At 39.1% G+C, this 23,429-nt stretch overlaps 2 protein-coding genes across 2 annotated transcripts in view; one reads left to right on the forward strand and one right to left on the reverse strand.

The window, feature by feature from the left end:
* Positions 1-2,033: 2,033 nt before the first annotated feature.
* Positions 2,034-3,192, reverse strand: LOC135704320 (cytoplasmic dynein 2 light intermediate chain 1). The gene is made up of 2 exons (XM_065225753.1): positions 2,974-3,192; positions 2,034-2,918 (listed from the first exon to the last, which is right to left on the reverse strand). The coding sequence occupies exons 1-2, from the start codon at positions 3,130-3,132 to the stop codon at positions 2,034-2,036; spliced, it is 1,044 nt and encodes a 347-aa protein (XP_065081825.1). The 5' UTR covers positions 3,133-3,192.
* A 14,789-nt stretch (positions 3,193-17,981) lies between these two features.
* Positions 17,982-23,429, forward strand: part of numb (NUMB endocytic adaptor protein) — a 153,857-nt gene continuing 148,409 nt past the window's right edge. Inside the window, exon 1 of the mRNA XM_065225766.1 lies at positions 17,982-18,047. The gene's annotated coding sequence lies outside the window, so the exon portion shown is untranslated. The remainder of the gene's footprint in view (positions 18,048-23,429) is intronic.

Raw genomic sequence — 23,429 nt, forward strand, 5'->3', positions numbered from 1 at the left:
TATTCGTTGCGATGTTCATGAACAGAGGATGATAGGAAACGGAACTAGCATTCGTTGTAATAGATTTTTGTTTTGCGTGTACGTTTGACGATATTTTTCGAAGAATTTTATTTTAAGAGTTATGTCTGCTGTGTCTGTGTTCATACTCTATGCCCAAGGAAGTCGAGAATTTTTTTTCAATCCGAATAATTCCTAGTCCGAACCGGGAATTGAACCCACCCGCCTCCAGCATGGTCTTGCTTTATAGCTGCGCTTTTACCAACTGAGGGAGACCCTCCAATAAGTTCAGTGAAGCACCGGAAACTGCAGAATAGTCTAGACTAGGTGAAGTTTAAAGATCTTGAAGAATTAGTAGTTTTGTAGTTTTCAAGAAATGTACTGATTACAGTTCATCAGGGCTAGCTTTAGTTTCAGATCGCAAAGCTTTTTGCGCTGAACGAAAGACGGACCAAGTTTATATCCCCTGAAGAAGGCCGAGACCAAAGACTGAAACGTCGGACATAAAACATCGTATCGATTTGATCCATCCTGAAAACCCAATACCTGAAAACTAAGAATTTTTAAATTGTATTTCTAGCTGATGGCTGGCAAGTTTTACCCGTACCCTAGTTTTAATAAAAGAGAACTATTTTTAGTATTCCTAAATTAAACACTTTTATGGGTACTCCTTAAAGTGAGTGCATGGATGGGCGCACACATTAACCAGTGAGTAACCAGCTCTAAATTCTCGCGTCACTTTTCAAATAGACTAATGTAACAAATGTAAACAAATCGAGTTAAGCCATACGAACTATTGCTCTTCTATCATTGTATGTGATACAAAAACATCCATCCAAATTTACTTTCATTTATTTAAGATAATCAGTGATCAAAAATTGTCCAATGTACAGTTTGAAATGATGGGTATATGATTGTTACTTCGGTCATTCAGACTGCCTAACATGATTGGTGCTCATTTTCCAAAGGCGGGGCCAATCTAAAGTTAGGTACTATACTCTGAAATCTGTGAAAGGGGATCTAGTATGTAGACAAAACGTCCAATGTAACACTCATTGATTATGTCATTGAGAAAAATCGTCCAATGTAACATGTCTGATGTACAACTCGACTTGTCAAAACGTCCAATGTGGTTTTTTCTATGTTGTGCAGCATGTTTAGCATGAACAGTTAAAATAATAATCTGGCGAACTTCAACTTCGATTTTCTCAAAATGGTGGATATGTTACATTGGTCTATTTGAAAAATGACGCGAGAATTTACCATGCCAGTACTGCTACACACTAAGATTTTGTTTTCGTGTTCGGTAAATTTTACCGAAATCAGAACACCTGAACGTTCGGTAAAACTTTGACCTTGATTTTAAAGGCTATTGAACTTGAAAATAATTTCAAAACATGTTCAACCTTGTTTAAATGATCAAATCTTGTCATTTTAGTGGAGATTTAGTTTCAAAGTAGCTCAAAAGCAATTGAATTGAATTGCATAAATTTAACCGAACAGTTCAGCGGTAAAAATTACCGAAGTCGACGATAGTTTCTAAGTGTGTATATTAATACATTGATAGATAAATAGGGTAAATGGTCCAAATTTCGAGAAGCTTTTTTTTTTTAAAGCTTCATTAAAGAGATTTTTAGCCTTAGGCTAGTTCATCTCTATTTTGAGACGTTCCGTCCAATCGTTTGGACGCTTCATTTTGCAAAAGGCGGTTTAGCCACAGCATGATAGCATCAACAACATGGCCGCCAGTCAGGCCCCTGGTCGATTTTATAATAAGAGTCCCGCCAAGAGAAAATGTTGCGAACAATCAGCACTGTTTGTGATTTATTTTTCGTCAGATTAAACGTCAACCAGATTTTTTGCGTATAGTTGTATAGTTTTATTTTTACGGATTGAGCTAAGGGAGGCCCGACTATATTATTGTAAAGATTTGAGTAAATTAGCTTCTATGGAATTCCCCATGATTTTTTTCCACTATCAATCTTCGTCACACTTTTATCGTATCTTCATAAGTAGCTATAATGCCACATACCCATCTACTGCACAGTCTCAAACTTCATCCGAATCTCTGTATCCTTGAGCAGTCTCATCAATTCCTCGTCCTTCTGTGCTCTGAGTTCGTCAATTGCACGTTCCTTAAAACCAGCATCTTTTGCAGGATCATCCGGAACAGCTACATTCTCGGTGTCAACTTGCGGAATTTGGGAGCTGTAGCTCATCCCAATGTGTTCAGAGTTGGTAGGCGTCACTCCGATCTTCTCCCAAGAGTCTCCCCCGAAAGGAATCACAATTGGCCCATTGTGATCCATCGCAGTTGCTTTGAATGGGTTCGATGGACTACCGAATCCCAAATGGTTCATCGCATCACGAATTATCTTCGCCAGAGAGCCATTTCTGGATGTGTAGAAAATTAACGCAGCCCCAATCGCATGAGCAATTGATCTCAGGTGTCTACACACAAGTTTCTTGATTTCCGAGTCCATATTTTGAAATTCATCATATTTACCACCGACCAGAATCACCGGAAATGGAAGTATCTCAAGTGTGTTCAGATCCACGTGATCAATTCCTACTTTCTGTTTCATCGTCTGCTGCATGTCCGAGACCTCTTTAGTCGTGCAATTTTTGCTGATAGCTTGCTTCAATCCATTCAAAACGCACTCCAAGTCCGTCCATAGTTGATCCGGGAGGGACAAATCGAGTACAATTATGGCAGCAAATGTCGCCAGGCCGTGGGATCGTATTGGAACTTCAATCAGTTGGTTTGAGTTGACCAAACTGCCCAGTTCCCAAACGTTGCAGATATTTTTCTGAGCACCCTGTCCGGATGCAGTCCGACGCCCGAACGAGTATTCCAATGCCAGCGTGGGGCGGGTTATATCGTCCCGATCCAGGAATCGGTTGATGAGCGTTGATTTACCCTGCAAATATGCATTATTCGAAAAATGTATTGATTTGACCCAATTGAATGCTTACCGCCCCTTTACTGCCAAGGACAAAAATAGTCCGCTCGCTGGGTCCTCCAGTTAGGTTGGATTCGTTTTTCATTTGCTCGGTGACCAATTTCATAGCTATATCCTGAATTGTTTCATTGGTGTCCGGTTCCATCGAATTAATCGAATTTAGTTCACTCATGTTGCAGGAATTTGTTTAAATTTAAGCGTTGTACTAATTTCTCGGTGGTTTTTGTATAATCTAAAGACTATTAGCAGTAGAAAGCACTATCTACGTTATGTAGAACATAGCAAACTGTTCTTACTGCGGGTTATATTTAGATAGTCATGGGAGTTTGAATGTATATTGAGTTGGTTGCCATGAAAACGCTAGCGCACAAGCATGCATTTTAGTGGCGTGAAACTATCAAAAGGGAAAACAGAACGCATGGTCAAATGAAAGTGTGTTACTCAACGGGCAAAACGTTTTGATATTTTTCTCAAATAAGTACAGAGCAGTATTTAAAAAAATCTCACTCTAAGATCTGCTAAGATTCAAAACTTAATGGTTGAGATTGATTTCAATTGCTCCTTTTGGTCTGGACTGACGCATGAAACAGTTTTATTGAATCGTGGGATTCAACTCTGCATTGCTCCCTATGCTGATATAATTTCAATGAATCTAGTTATCTTTGCCTGTTTATAAACAGTGGCCTCATTGGAGAAGTTGAAACGAAGCGTTTTTCGTATGAACGCTTACATGAGTCGTTTCGACTTGGTTCTTGGGTGATATGAATACTTATTTAATCTAAAATTTTATTGGCTATTTAGTGGCTGGTAATCCTTTTTACAATTAAAAAAAAAAAGTAGAAGGGTCTGTGCCTAGGGGCACGAACGGAAGCTTGACGTAGGACCGCTAGTGGACGGAACAAATGTGAACATTTAGTTCTTTTAATTGATCAATCATCAATTATCTGAACTCTTTCCGGTTTTTATTTGTAAGCATATCAAATTTGTTGTATTTATTTCAAAGAGAAAGTTTATGAAGAGAATCCAAGGGACTGTCAACTTGAGTATTTTCGATTCATCTACCCGACTTTAAAAGGTGTATTTTGATTTTTTTGTGATTTATGAATTTTTAAGTTTTGTGCATTTTGTTATTAAAGTGTATTCAATTCACCACTCACAGGATTTCATTCCGAACTATATGAATGGGGCGGGGCGGAAGTTATCGTTTGTGTAGAATATGTAAAAAAGGAGGGACTTCGAGAGATTGAACTCGTGAGAGCTAATTTTCTCACAAATTTGATTTTATTGGCTTTCTGGGGACTGAATATACACCCAAAGCGAATTATTTCCACTTCTCTCAAATTCTATTTGGATTTTTAACACTTCCTACCAGCGTGTTCTGGAAAATTGTCGGACGATGATTAATCTCACCAATACATTCGGGCCTACAATTGGGTTCTTTAAGGGTATTGAGGTAAATGCATATTCGTAATCTGCATTAAAAATGGAACCCAAACCCAAAATTTCATCAATTTTGGCACACTAGAACTATTTTAAATAAGTACGATTACATTTGCAAAAATCACCTAATTAGCGCCCCTCGGTGTCACTTTGTATGGGAGCGAGCTGTCAGTTTGTCAGTTTAGTGTCAAACAGTGAAGTTATTATTTTGCTTTAAATCATGATTTAAAAATCGAGATGAAAGTGCGTGGGATTGAAAAAAATATCGCTGTGCTCAGAAAATGAAGCTCTTTCAGATTATATAGAAAAACCGATATATTTTTCAAAATTTAAGAACCCAATTCCACACCTTAAATAGAGACCGGGTCGAGCCTTAGCTAGCTGCTTGCGGGAACTGATGACCTTGACAAATGTCCAAATAATACTCTTAACAAATTTATGGTGGTCCTGAAAAGGACCATTTTGTAGTGATGAGTAATGCTGAGCTGAGCACGACGAGCTGGTTCCGATCCTAGCCTAGTGGTGGGACTTCTTCCTCCTTCTCTATGGTTGCTCATATGAGCTCTGCAGCTCGCTGCTTGCAGGCAGCCTTTCGTTGTTGTTGTTGTTAAAAGCACTCCTGCTGCTGCTACTACTGCTGCTGGTGGACTGTACACCACCACTTACGGTGATTGAATGAGCACCGTTCAGTGGGACCGCATCGAATTCGATTTTTAAGACTGTGTTAGGGAATGCGCTGTTTTCAGACATTCGGTGATAATTTTTGATCACCATTGTAACAGTTGGCCATTTGGTATTTTTCAATAGTGACCTATTGAAAATTAACTAAGTGTTCATTTTAGCAGATTGGTAGATAAATTCCCAGTCGTTTGGCTTGTTTAGAATTAAAATCTATCTGGTATTGGTCGAAACCTGACCTCTTTTCGTAATGCTGTGCATTTTGGTTTTTTGAAATTGCGTTGATTCTATAGATCCTGTGGAGATCTATCTAGCACTGATGTATGTGTTGGTAGAGGGAAAAATGTAAACGATGTCGATGTCTTTACACTCGAAAGCAATTTTGTGAAATATGAAGTAAAACAAATCCTAGCTAGTTCTGCATGATGATTTTGTTTGATTTTATTTATTTGTAAAGTCGCCGGGAAATAACAGCTTTCGATTTGTTTTTTATGATAACTCCTCACTTGAAAACAGGCAAAAACTCACAAAAAGGCTGTTTTTTCATAGTATACAGTGTGATAAATCAATAATCAATAAATTATCTCAACATTTAGTGGCAAACCATTCATAAATTTTGGTAACATACAAAAAATTCTATAATCCACATTAAATTTCATATGTAAGCGCCGATAGAAACAATCTTTTCGACGTCACTACAAGGGTGATTGATTAAACGAAAGAAACGAATCGTGCGGAATGAAAGCCGAGGAAAAACTAATTGCACCAATATATTCAGGTCTACAATTCCACACTTGCGGGAACTGATGACATTGACCTATGTCCAAATAATACTCTTTAACAAATTTTTGGTGGCCCTGAAAAGGACCGTTTTGTAGTGATGGTTGAGTAATTCTGAGCTTGGTGTTCAACACGGATGAGACTGTCGAGCTGTATGTCGTTTGGAGCGAGGGTGACACGCTTGGCATAGATGACCGACCCGCAGCGACTCACGAAGAGCTACTGATTCCGATCCATAGCATAGCTGTGCAGCTTCTTCCTCCTTTGATGGTTGCTTATGTGGGCTCTGCAGCTCGCTGCTTGCAGGCAGCCTTTCGTTGTTACTGGAGAAAAATTTCCAACGCCACACGCCGAAAGCACTGCTACTGCTGCTACTGCTGCTACTAATTTCGACGACCGAACATCACCACACAGTGGTGTGTTCGTTGGGAGCGTGTGGTTCTGAGTATGGCGATGAGTGTGCAAAATATTACGCAATTCCATCCTCCCTATTCGCACGCGCCCGAGGATCGGATTCGAATGCCACTTCGACTTGTTTCGTCTAATTACTACTCTCTTACGACTGTGCTGGGGAAGCAGCATATGCATGTAGGTAATTGGTGGATTTGTTAGTGAATTCAACGCTTTTGGACAATGCTGGACATTTACCAGTTTTTCAATAGTTTCTTGTTAAAAAGCAACATTCGGAAGCATTGTTATCGATGCGTAGCCATATTTCTGATCGATTGGTGATAAAATTATTGAAATTGGACCAGGGGCAGCTGAGTTATTAACGTTCAAAATCTTTCTTAATTTGTTACATGTTACATTTTCGGTTTTCACAAAGTGTACCCCCATATAGAAATCAAAGACGTAGTCCTACGTCAAAAGCCGAGGAGTGCTAAAATGAATATTTGACAACTATTTAGGACATAAGGAAAAGAAAGCAATCAAAATCCAAGAAATAGGGGAATTTACGTATTCTCGTCAATCTAAGCAGCGTCCGCACTTCTATTAGCATTTTCACAGCGTCACGCACATATATGACGTGTCTGTTTGTTTCAATTCATCTGCTGCTTGCTTCTCTATCCATTCCAATCGACAGAATTATTCAAAACTGTTTGAAAGCGTTTTTACAACGCTCTAAACTTCTCAGGTGAGTGTGACTATTGTCGTCAGCCACTTTTTCTTCGGCAACCTTCCCATTAGAACTGCGTGTTAACCAGCTGTTCTATTATCGGCAACTAGAAATCAGCCCCATTTTGTAGTACGTATGCTTCATTTGAATAAAAATCTGGCATAACAGGATTGCTCGGTCCTACAAATATAATCAGATTGAAGCTGAAAGACTAAAGAATTGTTTGGATACATTCAGGGAAGTGGGTTGATGGTAAAACATAGTGAAATTAACGTTTACATTTTGGTTGCCGAAAACAGTCAATGGGTGCCGAAGCCGACATTTACCCTATTTCACGTGAAATGGATTGGAAACCAAATTCTTCGTCTCGTTGGTGTATGTACCAGCCAAGGGTTTATAAAAGAGCATGTGGGAAATTTCAATCTACATCTTGCCACGTCGCAACCAGATATCGCGGAGTCTATTGGTTTGCAAGTGAAGAGGACCACGATCGACCGACCCAATCCAAATCAACCAAGAAGTTTTCGATCCGTGAGTTTTTTTTTTTTATTTTTATTTTCGAATTGGAAACAATGCTTTATATAATATGAGTTGAACGTGAAACACAAATTAAGGGTTGTGTCCCAAACACGACCTAATTATTTACGAAAGACTACGAGATTGTTTTTTTGCGTAATAATGTAATTAATAATTACAAAATTATTGATTTATAAATTTTATTCTAAATACATTCAATTCAAAGTTTATTCTAAATTCAATTCAATTTTATTCTAAAAATATTCAATTCAAAGTTTTGAAATTAGGGCACATTCAGTATCCTTAATTTAATTCAATTTTCATATTTAAAAATTCAAATATGTGCAATCAATTTTCAGGTAGGTTTTATTTACAGTAACCGGAGTGAAAATTCGCTATTTAAAATGCCTTTCATATAACAAACCGGTTTAAAATACATATAAGAACGTCACACCATATTATTACATTTTAATGATGCAAAATTATGACCGATAGACTGAATCTCATTTGAGTTTGTCCTTTATCTGTGTTCAATCAAAAATCTATCAAATAGCGAACGCTGTAGTTCAATAAATTTAACGTCAATTAAATTGTTTCATATTAACACATTTTTGTCAGTTTGATCCGATATATTCTCGTTTATTCAAGCCACACCTGCTAACATGCCACTAAATTTGCAAACATTATGGTACCATTTTAATAAGTCTTTGTTCGGCTTTGTTTCGTTGATGTTTGTTATGAAAGTTGCAAATCGTATACTGACATATCAATACGTTACATTCGTGTAATCTCGATTTCACAAGTAACGACGGTAGTCCCAAAACAGCAGATGAAATGTAAGTTGAAGACAAAAGCAAAGTTCCATTTGTGTATTACTATGAATAATAAGAAGAAACTAACAGAATTTCTATTCAAAGAATTATTATTTCAAAGGTACCTTTACTTCCCTGGTGACAGAATTCTGAACTAAACTGTAAGTTTTATGCAAGTGATCAACTCGGCCAAAGATAACAAGTCAGTTCGTACACTGGTGAAGAAATTTTCAATTAAACTGGCCACCATACATTAGGTTTTATAAATCTGATAAACTTTGTCAAAAACAGCAATCATCTATTTTTTTTAAATTTTTTTTTCCGTCGGTCTTGTTTTCCGTGCTGAGCACCAATGCTACCAACGCCAGAGAGGCAGCTCCCACACCTGGACCCTACCTATCGACCCATCAACTCATGAACCGGGGAACAACGGCCTTACTTCGCTTCCGAAGGAAGGCGTGATCAGAGATGTTATGCCTCAGAACATCCCGGCGGTGCCGTCTGGGATTTAACCCAGGCCTGCTGGAGTGAGAGGCAATCACGCTTACCACTATACCGCCGGCGCCGCTAGCAACCATCTATCTAGTTGAGCTTTCAAGTTAAAGTAAATAATTATAAGTCAAATTGTATACTCGCTGGACCTGGTGTGAGAATTTAGAATTGAGCTGTCCACTATACAATAGGCTGTGTCTATCAAGTTAAAGCAAGCAAAAAGATGTCAAATTTCACACTAGTGTCACCTGGTGAGTGAATTTTGAACTGAGTTGTCCATCATCCATCAGAACAACTTTTTCCAAGACCACTACCTTCTATCTAGTCGAAGTCGCAAGGTAAAGCAATAAGAAGTGAAATGGTATACTAGCAATAGGAAGTTAAAAAGTATACTAGTGTGATGTACACCATCCAATAAGTCTCTTGAAACACTTTTCCAAAGACAGAAACTTTCTATCTAGTCAAGTTTTCAAATAAAAAAATAATTTGAAAATAAATGGCATATTAGTGCCACCTGGAATTCTGAACTCAACTGGTCACCTTCCAATAGGCCTTATCCATCTGAACAGCTTTGATGAAGACCGCAACCCACTAATTTCATGGTTGGAACTGGATACTCATTTGGAACTACCCTTTGCGCCCTTGTAGGAAATAAAGATAAATAATGTTTTTTTTTTTCAATAACTGGTTACCCTAGAGGGTCATCAGTTCTAACCACCATGAAACTACTGAACATTTCACATAAAATCGTACAAAGTAGTGTTACTCACTGAATGAGTCAAATTTACTTCAAAAATCTGGTAGAATATAACGAAAATCGAGAATAAATTTTCGGCAAATAAAAGTATTTTTTTCTTCCTATTTTTAATAGTTTACTAATGATATGTTAGTATAAGATCTTTATGCCAAACAAATCTTACAACAATTCTGAATCAAAAGGTGTGAAAAGAGTTTAAATCCATCAATAAATGGCCAAGTTAAAAGCGTTTAAAACCTAACACTAACCTTTACACAATTTTTTGATTTGCACCACAGTATAGTCCACAAAGCCGTAGTCCTACGTCAAAAATACAAGTTTGTATGGTGGATCACAATCTCCTATTCCTCACCTTTTCGAATGTGTATTGAGGTCTCCAACAATGGTGTAAAATTTGAACGAATTTGGATATGATCTGGATTTGCGGGAGAATTTTAAATTTTGTGTGTGATAATGTATGGGAAACAAATTGAACCTATTCATTTACTTGCTAAAAATTAAAATGCTCAAATTTCACCAAATCTCTTAATCAGATTGGGAATAGGGGAAATAGATGTAATGTCGGCCTAAATGCCCCTAATTTGGGCCCATAAATAAATTCAGCAATCGACTAAATTTTCAATAGCGACCAAAAATATCCCAATGACGCGTTCAGTGCAAATGAGCAAAATTTCAAGAAGTTATCTTCATTTTATTTCAAGAAAATATGGTTTTTCAAAGATAAGGCGTTGTTCTTAAATTGCTCTAACTTTTTGTAAACTCAACCAAATATGCTCAATACTGAGCCAATAATTCATAGATGTATGCTGAGTTAGCTGCTAAAAATTCAAAGACGTATCTTTTTTAGCTTGTGGTTTTAGATCCGTTTTTCTAAAATTAAAGTACAGCGGTACGATACATTTTGAGATACACTGTACATGATCTGTAAGTACTCTCTTGCAGTTGGATGAATTAAGTCACGAATGACTTAAAATGTGTTAAACTGACTATTGGGGATTTGTGTTTATTATTGGACAGGTTTGAGCCAAAGGGTCTCAGTACTTTATGAAATTTTGTACCATTTTCAAGAAAAGTGGCTTAACTTATGAAATGAGTAAAACTGACGTAACTGACGTTAGCAAGTATTTTTTTAACCTTCATGTTTTATTCTGTACATTAGTAAAACAAATACATTTTATTGAAAATTTTGCTTCATGTGGCTCATTTTCATCAAAAATATTTCTAAGTTCATGTTGAAATAATTGAATTGCAGTTTTTTAAATAAAATCCCTAAACACTTTTTCAGTTAACAATAAAAAAAAACATGAAAATATTTTATTCATCTAGCGACAAAAGCCAAATCACATCACAACTTTCAGACATGATGCATGATGTCTTCTTTCGTCAACATGCTCTCGTAAAGGAATTTTCAACTCCTCAGCAGTATTCTCCTCCTGCACCCGCTTTATGTCCATCGGTGCAACAGCTGGTAACGGGCCATCATCTAGGATAGGTTTCTGGGGTTCAAACGGTAAATGAAAATTATATTGAGCTGCATGAAGTCCTTCATGGAACGGGAAAAATCCTTACCTTCCAGTTTTTCGGAGTTTCGGAGTTTTGGAGTACCTTGGGTCATCCATTTTTACAATACCACACCGAAAAGATTTCTTCCATACGTTAATTATCCGAAATTAGCACTGTTTATTTCGTTGCAGCTCAAATACGGCGTCATGTTTTGCATTGAATTATCAATGAATATTTTGACGTACAACTACGTCTTTGTTGTCTTCTCCCGACTATAATGGGGTGCAAATCAAAAAATATGTGTGATGAAATAGTGTTAGAATTTGAACGCTTGTATCTTTGTCATTTATAGATGAAATTAAAATCCAAATACGCCAATCGATAGGATATTACTTTACAAATATACTGAAATAAATGTTTTTCCCATTTTTGATCAAACAACTTTTGAATTTTTTTTCACTGTTTTCATGAAATTAACATTTTTCTTAAATCCAGTCGTCATGAACGAGTGCCCTTTGGTTGCACATCATTCTGCGTGAACCTGAAAAGATATAAAACAGCCTGCCTCTGATCATTCTTTGCTCGACTGTTGAGCTGTTCAGTCCGTATTTTCGCTCGAGTTCTCGATTCGATTTTGTTTGGTTTTGTGCTGCCGCGTTGCGCCGTGGAAGTGTCGCCACCTTCTCGAGTGCTTGCGAACACGAAAGAAATGATGCGTAAACGTGCCAATGAGACAGCAGCGGGCCCTTCAAAGAAGGTGCTAATCAAGCCCAGCATGTCGCAGGATGACGCCGGAAATCGAGTACTGCAAGCCAACCAGTATGCAGTACTCCCGGAAGAAAATGGCGATGGTGACACCGTTCCCATTGCTAAAAGAGAGAAGATTCCCCCGCTTTTCACGTCAGTGAAGGATGTTGCCAAGCTGGGTGCCGAACTGGCAAAACACAAGCTGCTGCCTCGCTTCAAGCTTTGCAGCATCGGTCAGCAAAATCATGTGCTCCAGCCTGGAGGAGTACAAACAAATAGGATGTTTCCTGAAGGACAACAATGTGGACTTCTTCACGCATGATCTGCCATCGAGCATGCCACTGAAGGTGGATTTGCGTGGATTACCGTCGTTCGAGGCAACTGCGGTGAAATCCGAGCTGGAGCGGTTTGGGCTCAAGCCTGAGGCAGTGTACCCGATGACCTGTTTCAGGTCATCATCAGTTGGGAGCATTACAAACCCCAACATCGTTATGTAACGCAGTGTATGAACTGCCTCTCATATGGCCATGGCACCAAAAACTACCACATGAAGACAAACTGTGGCAAGTGTGCTGGAACTCACTCAACTGCGTCCTGTGAGCAAGACGATGACATCGAGCCAACGTGTGTCAACTGCGGTGGAAACCACCAAGCCTCCAATCGCGGATATCCCAAGCGTGTGGAGTTTATGAATATCCGTCGGAAGGCTACAATCAACAATCATCACGGTCGCCTCCGTAATCATCGTTCGCCTCCTGTACTCACGAAGTCCAGTACCCAGCTCTCCAGCCCCGTCGACATGTTCCGAACCTAGCCCCGCTTCCACTCAAGAACCAACAAGCCAATCCGGCGAGTATTCAAATGGTTCCCAACAGTCGGACAGTTCAGCATCGTCTCGCTGCTGCTGCGGCCCAGCCAATTCCAGGTTCACCCCTGGTTTATCATACGCTGGTGCTGTCTCAGGTGAACCTGTCGACGATTCTCCGTTCACCTCGGAGGAACTTGTGACGCTCGTGGCCGGTCATCATCATCATGCGCACCTGCAAGACTCAATCTGAACAGCTACATGCTGCCCTGTCCCTTGTCACTAAGTATGGACCGTGAAGCCATCAAGATCGTAAATTGGAATGCTTACTTCTTGAAAAGCAAAAACATCGAGTTTGTTGACTTTCTCAACGAACGGCACATCGACATAGCCGTCATCACCGAGACTCACTTGAAGCTCGAGCTGAACGTCTTCCTTCCCGACTATCGGCTCGTAAGGCTTGACCGCACCAGCTCCGGGGGAGGGGGAGTGGCCATCGCTGCGAGACGGAACATCAGCTGCCGGCTACTACCAAGCTTCCAGCTGAAAACTATCGAAGCCATCGGAGTTGAGGTGAGCACATCGCTTAGTTCAATCACCATCATCGCCATCTACTGTCCCAAGCAAACCAACATAAGGGACGGCTCGGCCGCAGTCCTCCGAAGAGACATCATCAAAATTTCATCATCGCTGGCGACCTGAACGCGAAGCATCAAGCCTGGGGCAATAGTCGGCGAAACCAGAACGGCACAATCTTGGACAATGATCTGCAGGAAGCCCACTACTAACCAAAATTATTCAGGCCAGGATGGTGGAACTCAGAAATAACGATTTTGCCAACAAGATTCGTTCTCTCCCAGATTGTGCAAAACCATTTTGGAAGATGACCAAAATTTTGAAAAATAAGTCGAGACCGATCCCTCTACTTTCCTCGATTGACCAGAACTCGGACCCAGAACCCTACTCATAACCCCAGTTGAAAAGGCCAATGCTCTTGGCCAGCATTTTGTGATTTCACATTATCTTTGCCAAACCATGGTGAGCCCTCATGAGCCTGCCGTACTGGAGCCAATGTCTAGAGTCGCTGACACCCCAGTAGTAGTGCATGATGATAGTAGAATATCGTCTGACGAGGTGATAGCAGCTATTAGAAGTACTAAAAACATGAAGGCTGCGGATATGGAAAAACTTGAGTATTGACTTCTTCAACCATCTTACCGTTATCTTCAACAAATGTTTGGAGCTTGGCTACTTCCCTTCATGCTGGAAGTTAGCCAAAGTGATTCCAATACATAAGCCTGGCAAAGATCCTATCCTAGTGTTAAAAGCTATCGCCCCATCAGCCTCTTGTCCTCCATCTCGAAGCTATTCGAAAAGTTGATACTCAGCCGTCTTCTGGTGTTTTCAAATGATAATAACATCTTTATCAAAGAGCAATTCGGGCTTAGAAAAGGCCACTCTACCATCCACGAACTCACAAGGGTTACTAACATCATCAAGTGGAACAAGTCCGTTTCCAATACATCTGCCATGGCATTGTTGGACGTCGAAAATGGCCTAGTATACAAGCTGCATCGATACAACTTTCCAATCTAGCTCGTGAAGATCATCAAAAACTACTCGTCGGGCAGATCATTCCAGGTCTACTTGAACAATGTCCCCTCTGATACGTTCAACGTTGATGCAGGAGTCCCTCAGGGTAGCCTGCTTGGGCCTAGTCACGCCATCTTCACGTCAGACTTTCCTCCCCTGCCGGGTGGTGGTATCCTGTCTATGTTCGCAGATGACACCTCCATCATCAATAAGGGTCGAGTGATCCGTGCTCTGGCGAGTAAACTACAATCAGGCCTTGATGTTCTGTCCGACTATTTTAAGAGCTGGAAGATTTGTATCAATGCAGCTAAAATATAAAACATTCTGTTTCCACACTTGAATTCACCTCGGCTTGTTCCGCCTGCTAACGTCAAGATCCTTCTTGATAGCACTCCCATTGAATGGTCGAGTGAAGTATTCTACCTTGGTCTCACCCTAGATAGCAAATTGCTATTCCGTTCCTGTGTAAACAAGACATCACCAAGTGTAACATCTTGATCAGGTCGCTCTACCCTCTGATAAACAGGAAGTCCACCCTGTTCCTCAAAAACATGCTTGCTGTCCACAAGCAAATCATTCTGCCGGCTATTGAGTATGGTATGCCAATCTGGGAGAGTTGTGCTAAGTGCCACCACCTAAAGCTTCAGAGGATCCAAAACAAGATCCTCAGAATGATCCTTAACAGTCCACCGCGAACTCGTAATTCTGAGATTCACCACCTGGCCGGTCTTCAAACCACCAGATCATTCGTAATTTGGTCCCCTAGTTTAAGTAGTTAGGTAGGTTCTAGTGCTCAAGTAGGTGGTTTATCAAATTTTTAAATTCAAACGAAAACAATCCCATAAAGGGTATCCTGTAAATTAGCGCTAAACGCAATCATCACATTAGAATAATCAATTAACTAGAACAAAGATGAAGAGCCAAAGGCTAACCAATTGAAATGTTAAACCAACTGTTAAAAAACCAGAAAATAAACGTAAATTTTACTACTACTGACTCTGCTCATAAACGCTTTGAACGGCGTGGCATTTAGTCCTGCAACAAGCAGGACCAAGTCAGCGGTTAATGTGGTGTTTACATCTATGCGGATAGTGTACTATCACTGTGCGTACCCTAATCAAAATAACCTTAAAAGAGAGCTTAACGACGTGTTCGGGGTTTCATCCAAACCATTTGTGTGATTGTTTACCCATCAGGGATACAGTTAGTTCATCGTATTTGTTTTTTAGGGTAGCCAGCATAATGTAAGCAGGGTATCAGCGTTTACCAGATGAAACGGTAGATGTATCTGTTAGCGGAAGTGAATAATCACTGAGATTATTTCTAATATAGTAGTTTTCGGTAGTGCACAATGCCTCTCAAAAATAATTACAGTGAATATTCACTTTCGCTAAGAGATACACGTACCGTTTCAACTTGCTCGGTGTACCTTTACAATCCTACTATCAAAACATTGAACAGGAGGAGATCCTGTATACGAACTTTTGCTCTGACATTAATAATTCATAACTGAATCTCCCTAATTTTCAAAAAATGTGTTTTTCCTAGATTTGTTTTCCGTGCTGAGCACCAATGCTACCGACGCCAGGGAGGCAGCTCCCACACCTGGACCCTACCTATCGACCCATCAACTCATGAACCGGGGACCTACGGCTTTACTTCCCTTCCGAAGGAAGGCGTGATCAGAGATGTTATGCCTCAGAACATCTCGGTGGCGCCGACTAGGATTGAACCCAGGCCTGCTGGGGTGAGAGACAATCACACTTACCACTACACCACCGACACCGCTAGTTTCAATTAATGTTGTACTAAGCACCTACCAAACGTCTGATTTGAGAAAAGTCACAGTACTCTATTTTGCATCATTCTACGAGCACGCTGTATACTACATAATGATGATGCATGATAATTTTATGTTAGGTTTGTTCTGCAAATTGGAGAACAAAGAGGTGCTTAAACTCCGTATGACCGTTATACCCCTTCCTCCCCTATTTCGCTGACATATGAACCAACAATCCCAATATGGTCAATATTGAAAGTACCGTCTTCTGATAGGGAAATCAACTGCCTGTTGCGTTATCATAAAATGCAACCTTCACTCTCTTCTCTACTTCAGAGACCTAATTTAAAACTAATGATGGAGCTACTGAAAAAAAAATAGCATATTTTTATGTGAATTGTTTTTTCCACAACATGCATGGCGTTTTTTTAGGTGCAAATCAACACAAAATGTGTGACGAAATAGTGACAGTACCTATTGTAGTCGATGTCGATGTCGAATTTAGTACACATTGATCACAGCAAAATAGCTCAACATTGATCAACCATTACATTAAATTTAAATACATTATCTTATGCGTAAGATGAACGGTGGTCTTATTATGCTAAAAAATCCGTTCCCATATTCATGAACGGTAGCCATGAGCTATAGTTCACGGTCCACGTCTAGTATGAAATGTACACCGTGAACTATACCGGCTACCGTTCAAGATGGGAACGGATTTTTTTCCTAGCAAGATCATTACCGATGTTACCAAGAACGAAAAGATTTACGAAAGATAAGCTCTTTCTTATACAAATATCACGGATACAGTCCAATTTGCACAGTATTTATCGAATGTGCGTCCCGTTCTGGTATCAACTTGTCTCTTCATGCTTGTGCTCTGTCTTCTCTTATCATTTAAGCGTTATATCCCCATCACACTTATGTTGACAAGATTATCACGTCCTATTGTCTTCGCATGGCGATGCAAACGAAGTCATTGTAGAAATGCATCTTTGTTGTCGTGGATAGGGGAATGTGGATATCAGTGAGATACAATGCTTTCTATAATTTGTCAAATTCTTCGCTCTTTTTCAATGGTTCTATTGATATCTATCGTCTAAACGAGCGTGAAACGTTTGGAATCAAGGTTATGTGAATATCTAGAGCTTGTATTAATTTGTATACAGAAAGATTTTTTTTTTTTTTTTTTTTTTTATTATTATAGTCATTTTTACACTTTTGGGTCATTCGTGACTTGTCCGGGGGTGAGATTTGAACTCGTGACTTTGGCGTGAGAGGTATGGATGCTAACCACTACGCCGGGGTCGCCCCCATTATACAGAAAGATGATTGAATCTTTAAAAAATCCTAATTGGCAATTTAAATATATTTTTTCTTTTATACTCAATGATTATAATACATATTTGTTTGCTTCACTTTTAAGCTAGAAATAAGAAATACTCATAATGATCCCCAGCATATTTTTCCTCATGATTTTTTACTTTCTGAAAGTACCTGAAAAGTTTGTCTAACTGTTGCTCTCCTTCTCCTAGCTTCTACGATCAGACAGTTCAACAAATCGAAAGCTTGAAAGATGACCTGAAATGTGCTCCCCGTAAATTATATCCGTACACATTTCGTGAGCCGACATCAAGATTGTTTTTGCAAACAACTCTAACTTGAACTGCTCGATTCTAGTACCGGCCGTGTTTAATTCCAATGTTTTCGGATGTTTATGCTCTTTCGTTATTTACCGCACCCTACTGACTCTGAAGAGAAGGGAAAAACAAGCCAAATCAATGCTTTACCAAAAAAAGCCTTCTTCTTCAGTTGCTCTCTCGGTTTGGCTTCTCTTCAGAATCTAGTTCATACCGTTTTACTCGACCGACCCACGAAACTCTGTTCACACAACGACTCAGTGGTTAAGTTGTATCTCTTGGTAGGTAAGTACGTGACTTTTCTTTACGAGAAACCAGTGCCACTCTCAAGTCAGTCTTTAGCTTGAATTCGACTTCGGTGCATCGTGTGTTTCGTGGTGCTCTGCGTATGGCTACCAACCGACCGTGAACCAACAGCCGTACAGTAAGTGAAGGACGAATCAATTTTCTTGCGATTCTGAGATCAACCGGTTGTAAATCAGAAATTCGACAACCAGCAGCAAGCGATGACACGAGTGCTAGGCTCACCGCGGCAGAAGATAACATTGAGCGGACACGGAAAAGTGCTCTTAGTGAAAGGAAAGCGTGTTCTATTGAGCTAAACGTTTTGACCTCCCTACGAACCACCCACCGACCGTGAAGGGTTGCGGAAGAAACTGCGCTGTAAATGTATGTGTGTCGTGTTGCGTTTGTGTGTGTGTGTGTGCTAATTTTCCCTCCCTCATTGGGTGGAAGCTAACTGTAGTTTCGTTGCGTGAGGAGGAATGAGGGTTGTTTTTGTTATGGATATTTTTTTGTTTATCTTGCGGAGGTGTTCATTTGTCGATAAGCGTGAAAACGATGACAAGCCCTACGGGCTTTGGTAATCATAGATCTAGTTGGCGGTGTTTTATATTATCCGGGCTGATATTTTTCAAAGGCTGAATTGCTCAGGTATATTTCTAGTGATTCATTTAATATATCGGTGATGGGTCATTAGGCCAGATGCTACTAGCCTTTGCGAATGCCATTGACCTTTGAGTACCCAAGCTTTTTCGCCAAAAAGACTAGCTATTACTTCCATTTAACAATTTCACGACCGATTTTGACAAAGCAATTGATAAATTGTAAAATAATTTTAAAATTTCGAAATTTTTTTTAAGGACCCTATCAGAGTAAAATCCAATCAAAAAAATATTGACTCCTCGCGATTCATGATAGATTGGAAGTTGTTTAATCTAAATTGGTGAAGAAATGACGAAATGGGAACAATATCTAACTTTTCAGGTGAAAAAGTTGAGTTAAGCCGAATGTCATTAGGCCGAATAGGTCAACGGAAACATTTTTCCATAATTTATTAAACTATTCGGATTCAATAACACTTAGTTTAGTTCAACAAGCTACATTCGAGCTTGTGACATCAGTCTTTGCAGCCCTAGAACCATTTGTTTGAATACGAATTTTGTGTGCTATTTAAGGACAGTAAAATAAAATTTAAATTATTAGAGGTTATGATCAAACTTTTTATTTGTAAGATACAAGAAGAGGGTGCGAAGTATGTGTTTGACTCATGAAACCTGTAAATTTCACTTTCAGAGAGTCACAATCAGCGATTTTTGGAACACATACTTTTCAACCTTTCTAGTATCTTTAACATTTAAAATATAATTGTAGCATAGTTTATAGTACAGTGAATCGAAGCCCTGCTTGAAACATACAAGGAAACAATTTTTTACAACGAAATAAGCATTTGCAACCTTGCCTACCAATACTTGGTAATTTTTTTTGCACGATTCATCCTTAGAACTACGACGAGAGTTTCTAATCAACAGACGTGTGACTTGATTGCAGACGGTCGTGTTTAAATGTTTTACATTATTGGCTTAATGTTTAATGTTTGCGTACTTCAAATTCAATAGGTTTTTTTTGTTTCGATAATTTGCAAGATTTCTATTGACGAAGGGAAGAGCGCTACTTGGTCGTAATCGTCCATTTCCGTTCTATCAATGAGAAAACATTCATAATATCAATGATTTCACCGTGCACAAATCAGCAATACGTTCGTTACGCTGATTTAGCTCATAAAGCTGCAAAACAAATCCTATACGAGCGCGTTGTATGAATATTTATAGCAGGCTACGCATGGTTACTCCATGAGTAACCAGCTTCAAAATCCGATTTGTTTATTTTTTTATCAAAGCTAACTGAGCGCAGAAATATTGACCTAGGATATACCAAGAACTTCAGAGACGTTTCAAAAACTTCTGAGAAGTTCCAAAAACTTCAGGGAAGTTTCAAGGACTACAGAAAGTTCGGAACTTCTGGTAAGTTTAATCATCTATAAGGGTAAGTTCTGAGAACGTCAGTGCAGTTTCCTAAACTTCAAATAAATTTCGTGAGCTTGATAATGATTGGAGAACTTCATGAACTTCAAGAAAACTTCTGGAGAATGTAAAGATCTTAAAAAAGGTCAGAGAGCTTCGAAAATTTTCTGAGAACCTAGGGGCAGTTCCATGAACATCCGAAAAATTGTTAACACAAGGTAGGGAAATTTCTAAAATTTAATATTTTGGGAATTTCACGGTTGTTCGATAAATTTCAGGAGCTTTACAGATGTTCCAAGAAAAATGTCCTCAAACTTCAAGGACGTTGGGAGTGCCATCAGGAAATTACGGGATCTTGAATGATGTTCCAAGAATGTAAGGAATATTTTGAAAACTTTATGTTAGTTCCAGTTTTCAAGAGATTCTGATAATTTCATGTAAATTCCAATAATGTAAAGGAAGGGTAGTTCTGAGAACTTAAAGAACGTCCAGAACTACGGGGAAGTTTTAAAAGCAGTTTTCAGTAAGCAACCAGAGTAGCACATTTCTGTCACAATAAGTTACAGAAACTTGTTTATGACTGATATAAGTTGTATAGAAGTTGCCATAACCGATTTGTGACAAGCGTACTACTAGGGAACCCATTAAATTCAGGAAATTTCACGAACTTTACACAGTTTTCTCAAGCTCCGATTGATTTTAAAGATATTTTTTGTTAATTACTTTATTTGTACAGGCTAAATTGAATAAACTTTACAGAGCCAAGTTATCATGTCTTAAATCTAAAACTAATGGATTTGAACCGATTACTCGTGGTCTTCTCGAGATTAGTGGATGACAATTTTATGGGTGGAGGAGGGGAGAAGGAGATTAGTTTAAAGATTAGTTTAGGTTTACTTTATTCGGTAGACTTTCAGTCCTAGACTGGTTCATCTAGTTTGAGTTTTTTTTTCCTTGGTTTGTTTTCCGTCGATGTCGTTTTCCGTACTGAGTACCAATGCTACCGACGTCAGAGAGGCAGCTCCAACACCTTGTCCCTACCCATCGACCCATTTACTTATGGACCGGGGACCAACGGGTTTTTTCCCTTCCAAAGGAAGAAGGCGTGTTCAGAAATTTTATGCCTCAGAAAATCCCGACTGCGCCGACTGGGATTGACCCTTTGGAGTGAGAGGAATCACGCTTACCACTACACCACCGACGCTGCTAGTTTGAGAAGTGGTAGAGAGCCCTTAAGGGGCCCTCGCAAATTAGTTTAAAGATCTTAAGCGAAGTAAAGTGAACTTTTGGGCAGTTCTGAGAACTATGAAGTAGTTTCATGAATATCATGACAATTGTGGGAATTTCAGGAAAGTTCTGAGAGTTTAAGACAAATTTCGACAATTATAAGGCAGGAAATTAGCGACAGATATCAAGAAGTTTAAAAAATTATAGGTATTTCAGAGTACATCGCAGAAGTTAAAAAAATGAGAAAATATTTGGAAGCTTCACAGAAGCTTCGATAAATTCAAGGAAGTGCAGAATCCAGTTGCTAGGAATGAAAACGAATACCGAGTCAAGTGAAATAGTAGAAATGCTTGGAATCTAATATAAATTCGGAGAGCTTCGTTTTTTTTTGGAAAACTTCGTAAAAGTGGGAACATGTTAAAGTTTGGGAAACTTCAATGAAGTTAATAAAACTTTATTTTATTGCATTACATTCTATTAAAATTCCGTTTTTATTTTGTCTTTAGCACTTTAAAATACATATAATAGTTTAGAGATTTGCATAGCATAGCAATATTTTATAGACCTTCAGTTAACAGATAATAAACGAAATTCTTAAAAGTCTGGAAAGCTTCATAGAAGGACAGTAAATTTTTAGTAGTTAAGCAATATTTGTACCAATTGAGTGAATTAAATTGAAAATCGAGTCTAAGAGGTGAACCATAATTACAAATTGCAATTGCACTTAAAGGGAGTCCCACACCAAATTGCATCACGGAAAAAAATGCTGTAGAAAATTACCTAATTGATCCATCCTTTTAAAACTTTCAAGTAATAAAATATAACCCATCAGTAAGCTTTTGGCATATTTATTTCATTCAAATTCAATACCATAACCGTACGCTTGCACCTTACGCTTAACTCCACTCATTAGGTTCTGTATAACATCTGGCTGCAGCTTCTTCTGTGCGGAAACTCACTTTTTCTTCATGTTTTCCCCAGATTTGGCCTCCTTGGGATGCTTCGGTAGTGCCTGCTTCATAATAGCCCAGTATTTTTGGATGGGCCATAGTTCCGAAATTGACCCCGTTGGCTTCGTACCACTCCAGGACAACATTTGAATAGTGGCACGAAGCTAGATCCGGCCAGAAGATCGTACAGCCCTCGTGTCGCTTCAGCAGATCGCTTGCCAAATCATGTATTTCTTGGCAAACTTTGAAAGTTTCTGCTTCCTTACTTCCTTTGGAACATCAAAATTGTGTATTTCTTGACAAACTTTGAAAGTTTCTGCTTCCTTACTTCATCCGGAACATAAAACTTGTGCTGGGCGGTGAAGAATAGTAGCCCCGGAAGCTGCCGGAAGTCGGCCTTGACGTAAGTCTCATCATCCATGATGAGACAATGAGGCTTCGTCAGCATCTGGGTGTACAGTTTCCGGGCCCGTTTCCCACCATATTTTGCCGTTTGTCACGATTTGGAGCCTTCTGAACTTTGTACGTATGCAGTCCTTCCCGGTCCTTGGCTCTCTGAACGAAAGACTTAGACAGATTCAACTTTTTCCCTGACCGAAGCATTAGGATTCCGCTTAAAAGCTTTCACGACACGCTACAGCGTTTTTTTTTCCGTGATGCAATTTGATGTGGGACACCCTTTATAACGAATGTTCGAAACTTCTTTAAGGTTCGTGCAGTTTCCTTAATCAAAACGGAATAATTTATGCAGTTCTATGATTTGCTTGGAGCTGCCATGAATTTATTGCAACTAATTCTCCAAATTCTCCAAGAATTTCTTAAAATTGTTTGAGGTCCCCTGAAGTTCTTTCGTATTTACGAAACTTTATAGAACTTTTTAAAAGTTTCCGCAATTTTCCAGTCGTTTTCTTATCTACCATGAAGTCCTTTGATCTGATCTGAAGTTCTTCATTTTCTCCAATTCATGGAACTTCTCTCAAAATGTCTTAACTTCCCTGTACTTATCTGGACTTCCTTGGAGGTATATTGAAGTTAATGGAAGATACCTGAGATTCTCGGAATTTTCCATAAACAATTTCTCAGAAATTCATTAAAGTGACTGTTATTTGCTTGAAGTTAATGGGTCTGCTATGAAGTTCTCCGATCTACCTCGATGTACACGGAGCATCCTTGAAGTAAAATAACATAACTTCCTTTAAGCTTTCTTAACTACCCTGCATATTTCGAAACTTGCAATTAATGAAACTGCCTTGAAGTTCTCCTACCTTTGCTGAGGTTTTTGAATTTTTCTTTCTGATGTTCTAGAAACAGCTGTGAAGCTCATGG

The sequence above is a fragment of the Ochlerotatus camptorhynchus genome, unplaced genomic scaffold (genome assembly GCF_037179485.1).
Source record: "Ochlerotatus camptorhynchus isolate MF236.1 unplaced genomic scaffold, CSIRO-AGI_Acam_v1.1 ptg000233l, whole genome shotgun sequence".
Lineage (NCBI taxonomy): Eukaryota > Metazoa > Arthropoda > Insecta > Diptera > Culicidae > Ochlerotatus > Ochlerotatus camptorhynchus.

Bases quoted from the DNA above. Each gene is read 5' to 3' on its own strand.
- LOC135704320 (XM_065225753.1), bottom strand. From the start codon at position 3,132: ATGAGTGAACTAAATTCGATTAATTCGATGGAACCGGACACCAATGAA. The intron at 2,919-2,973 runs GTAAGCATTCAA...GCATATTTGCAG, and splicing joins TCCTTGGCAGTAAAGGGGCG to GGTAAATCAACGCTCATCAA.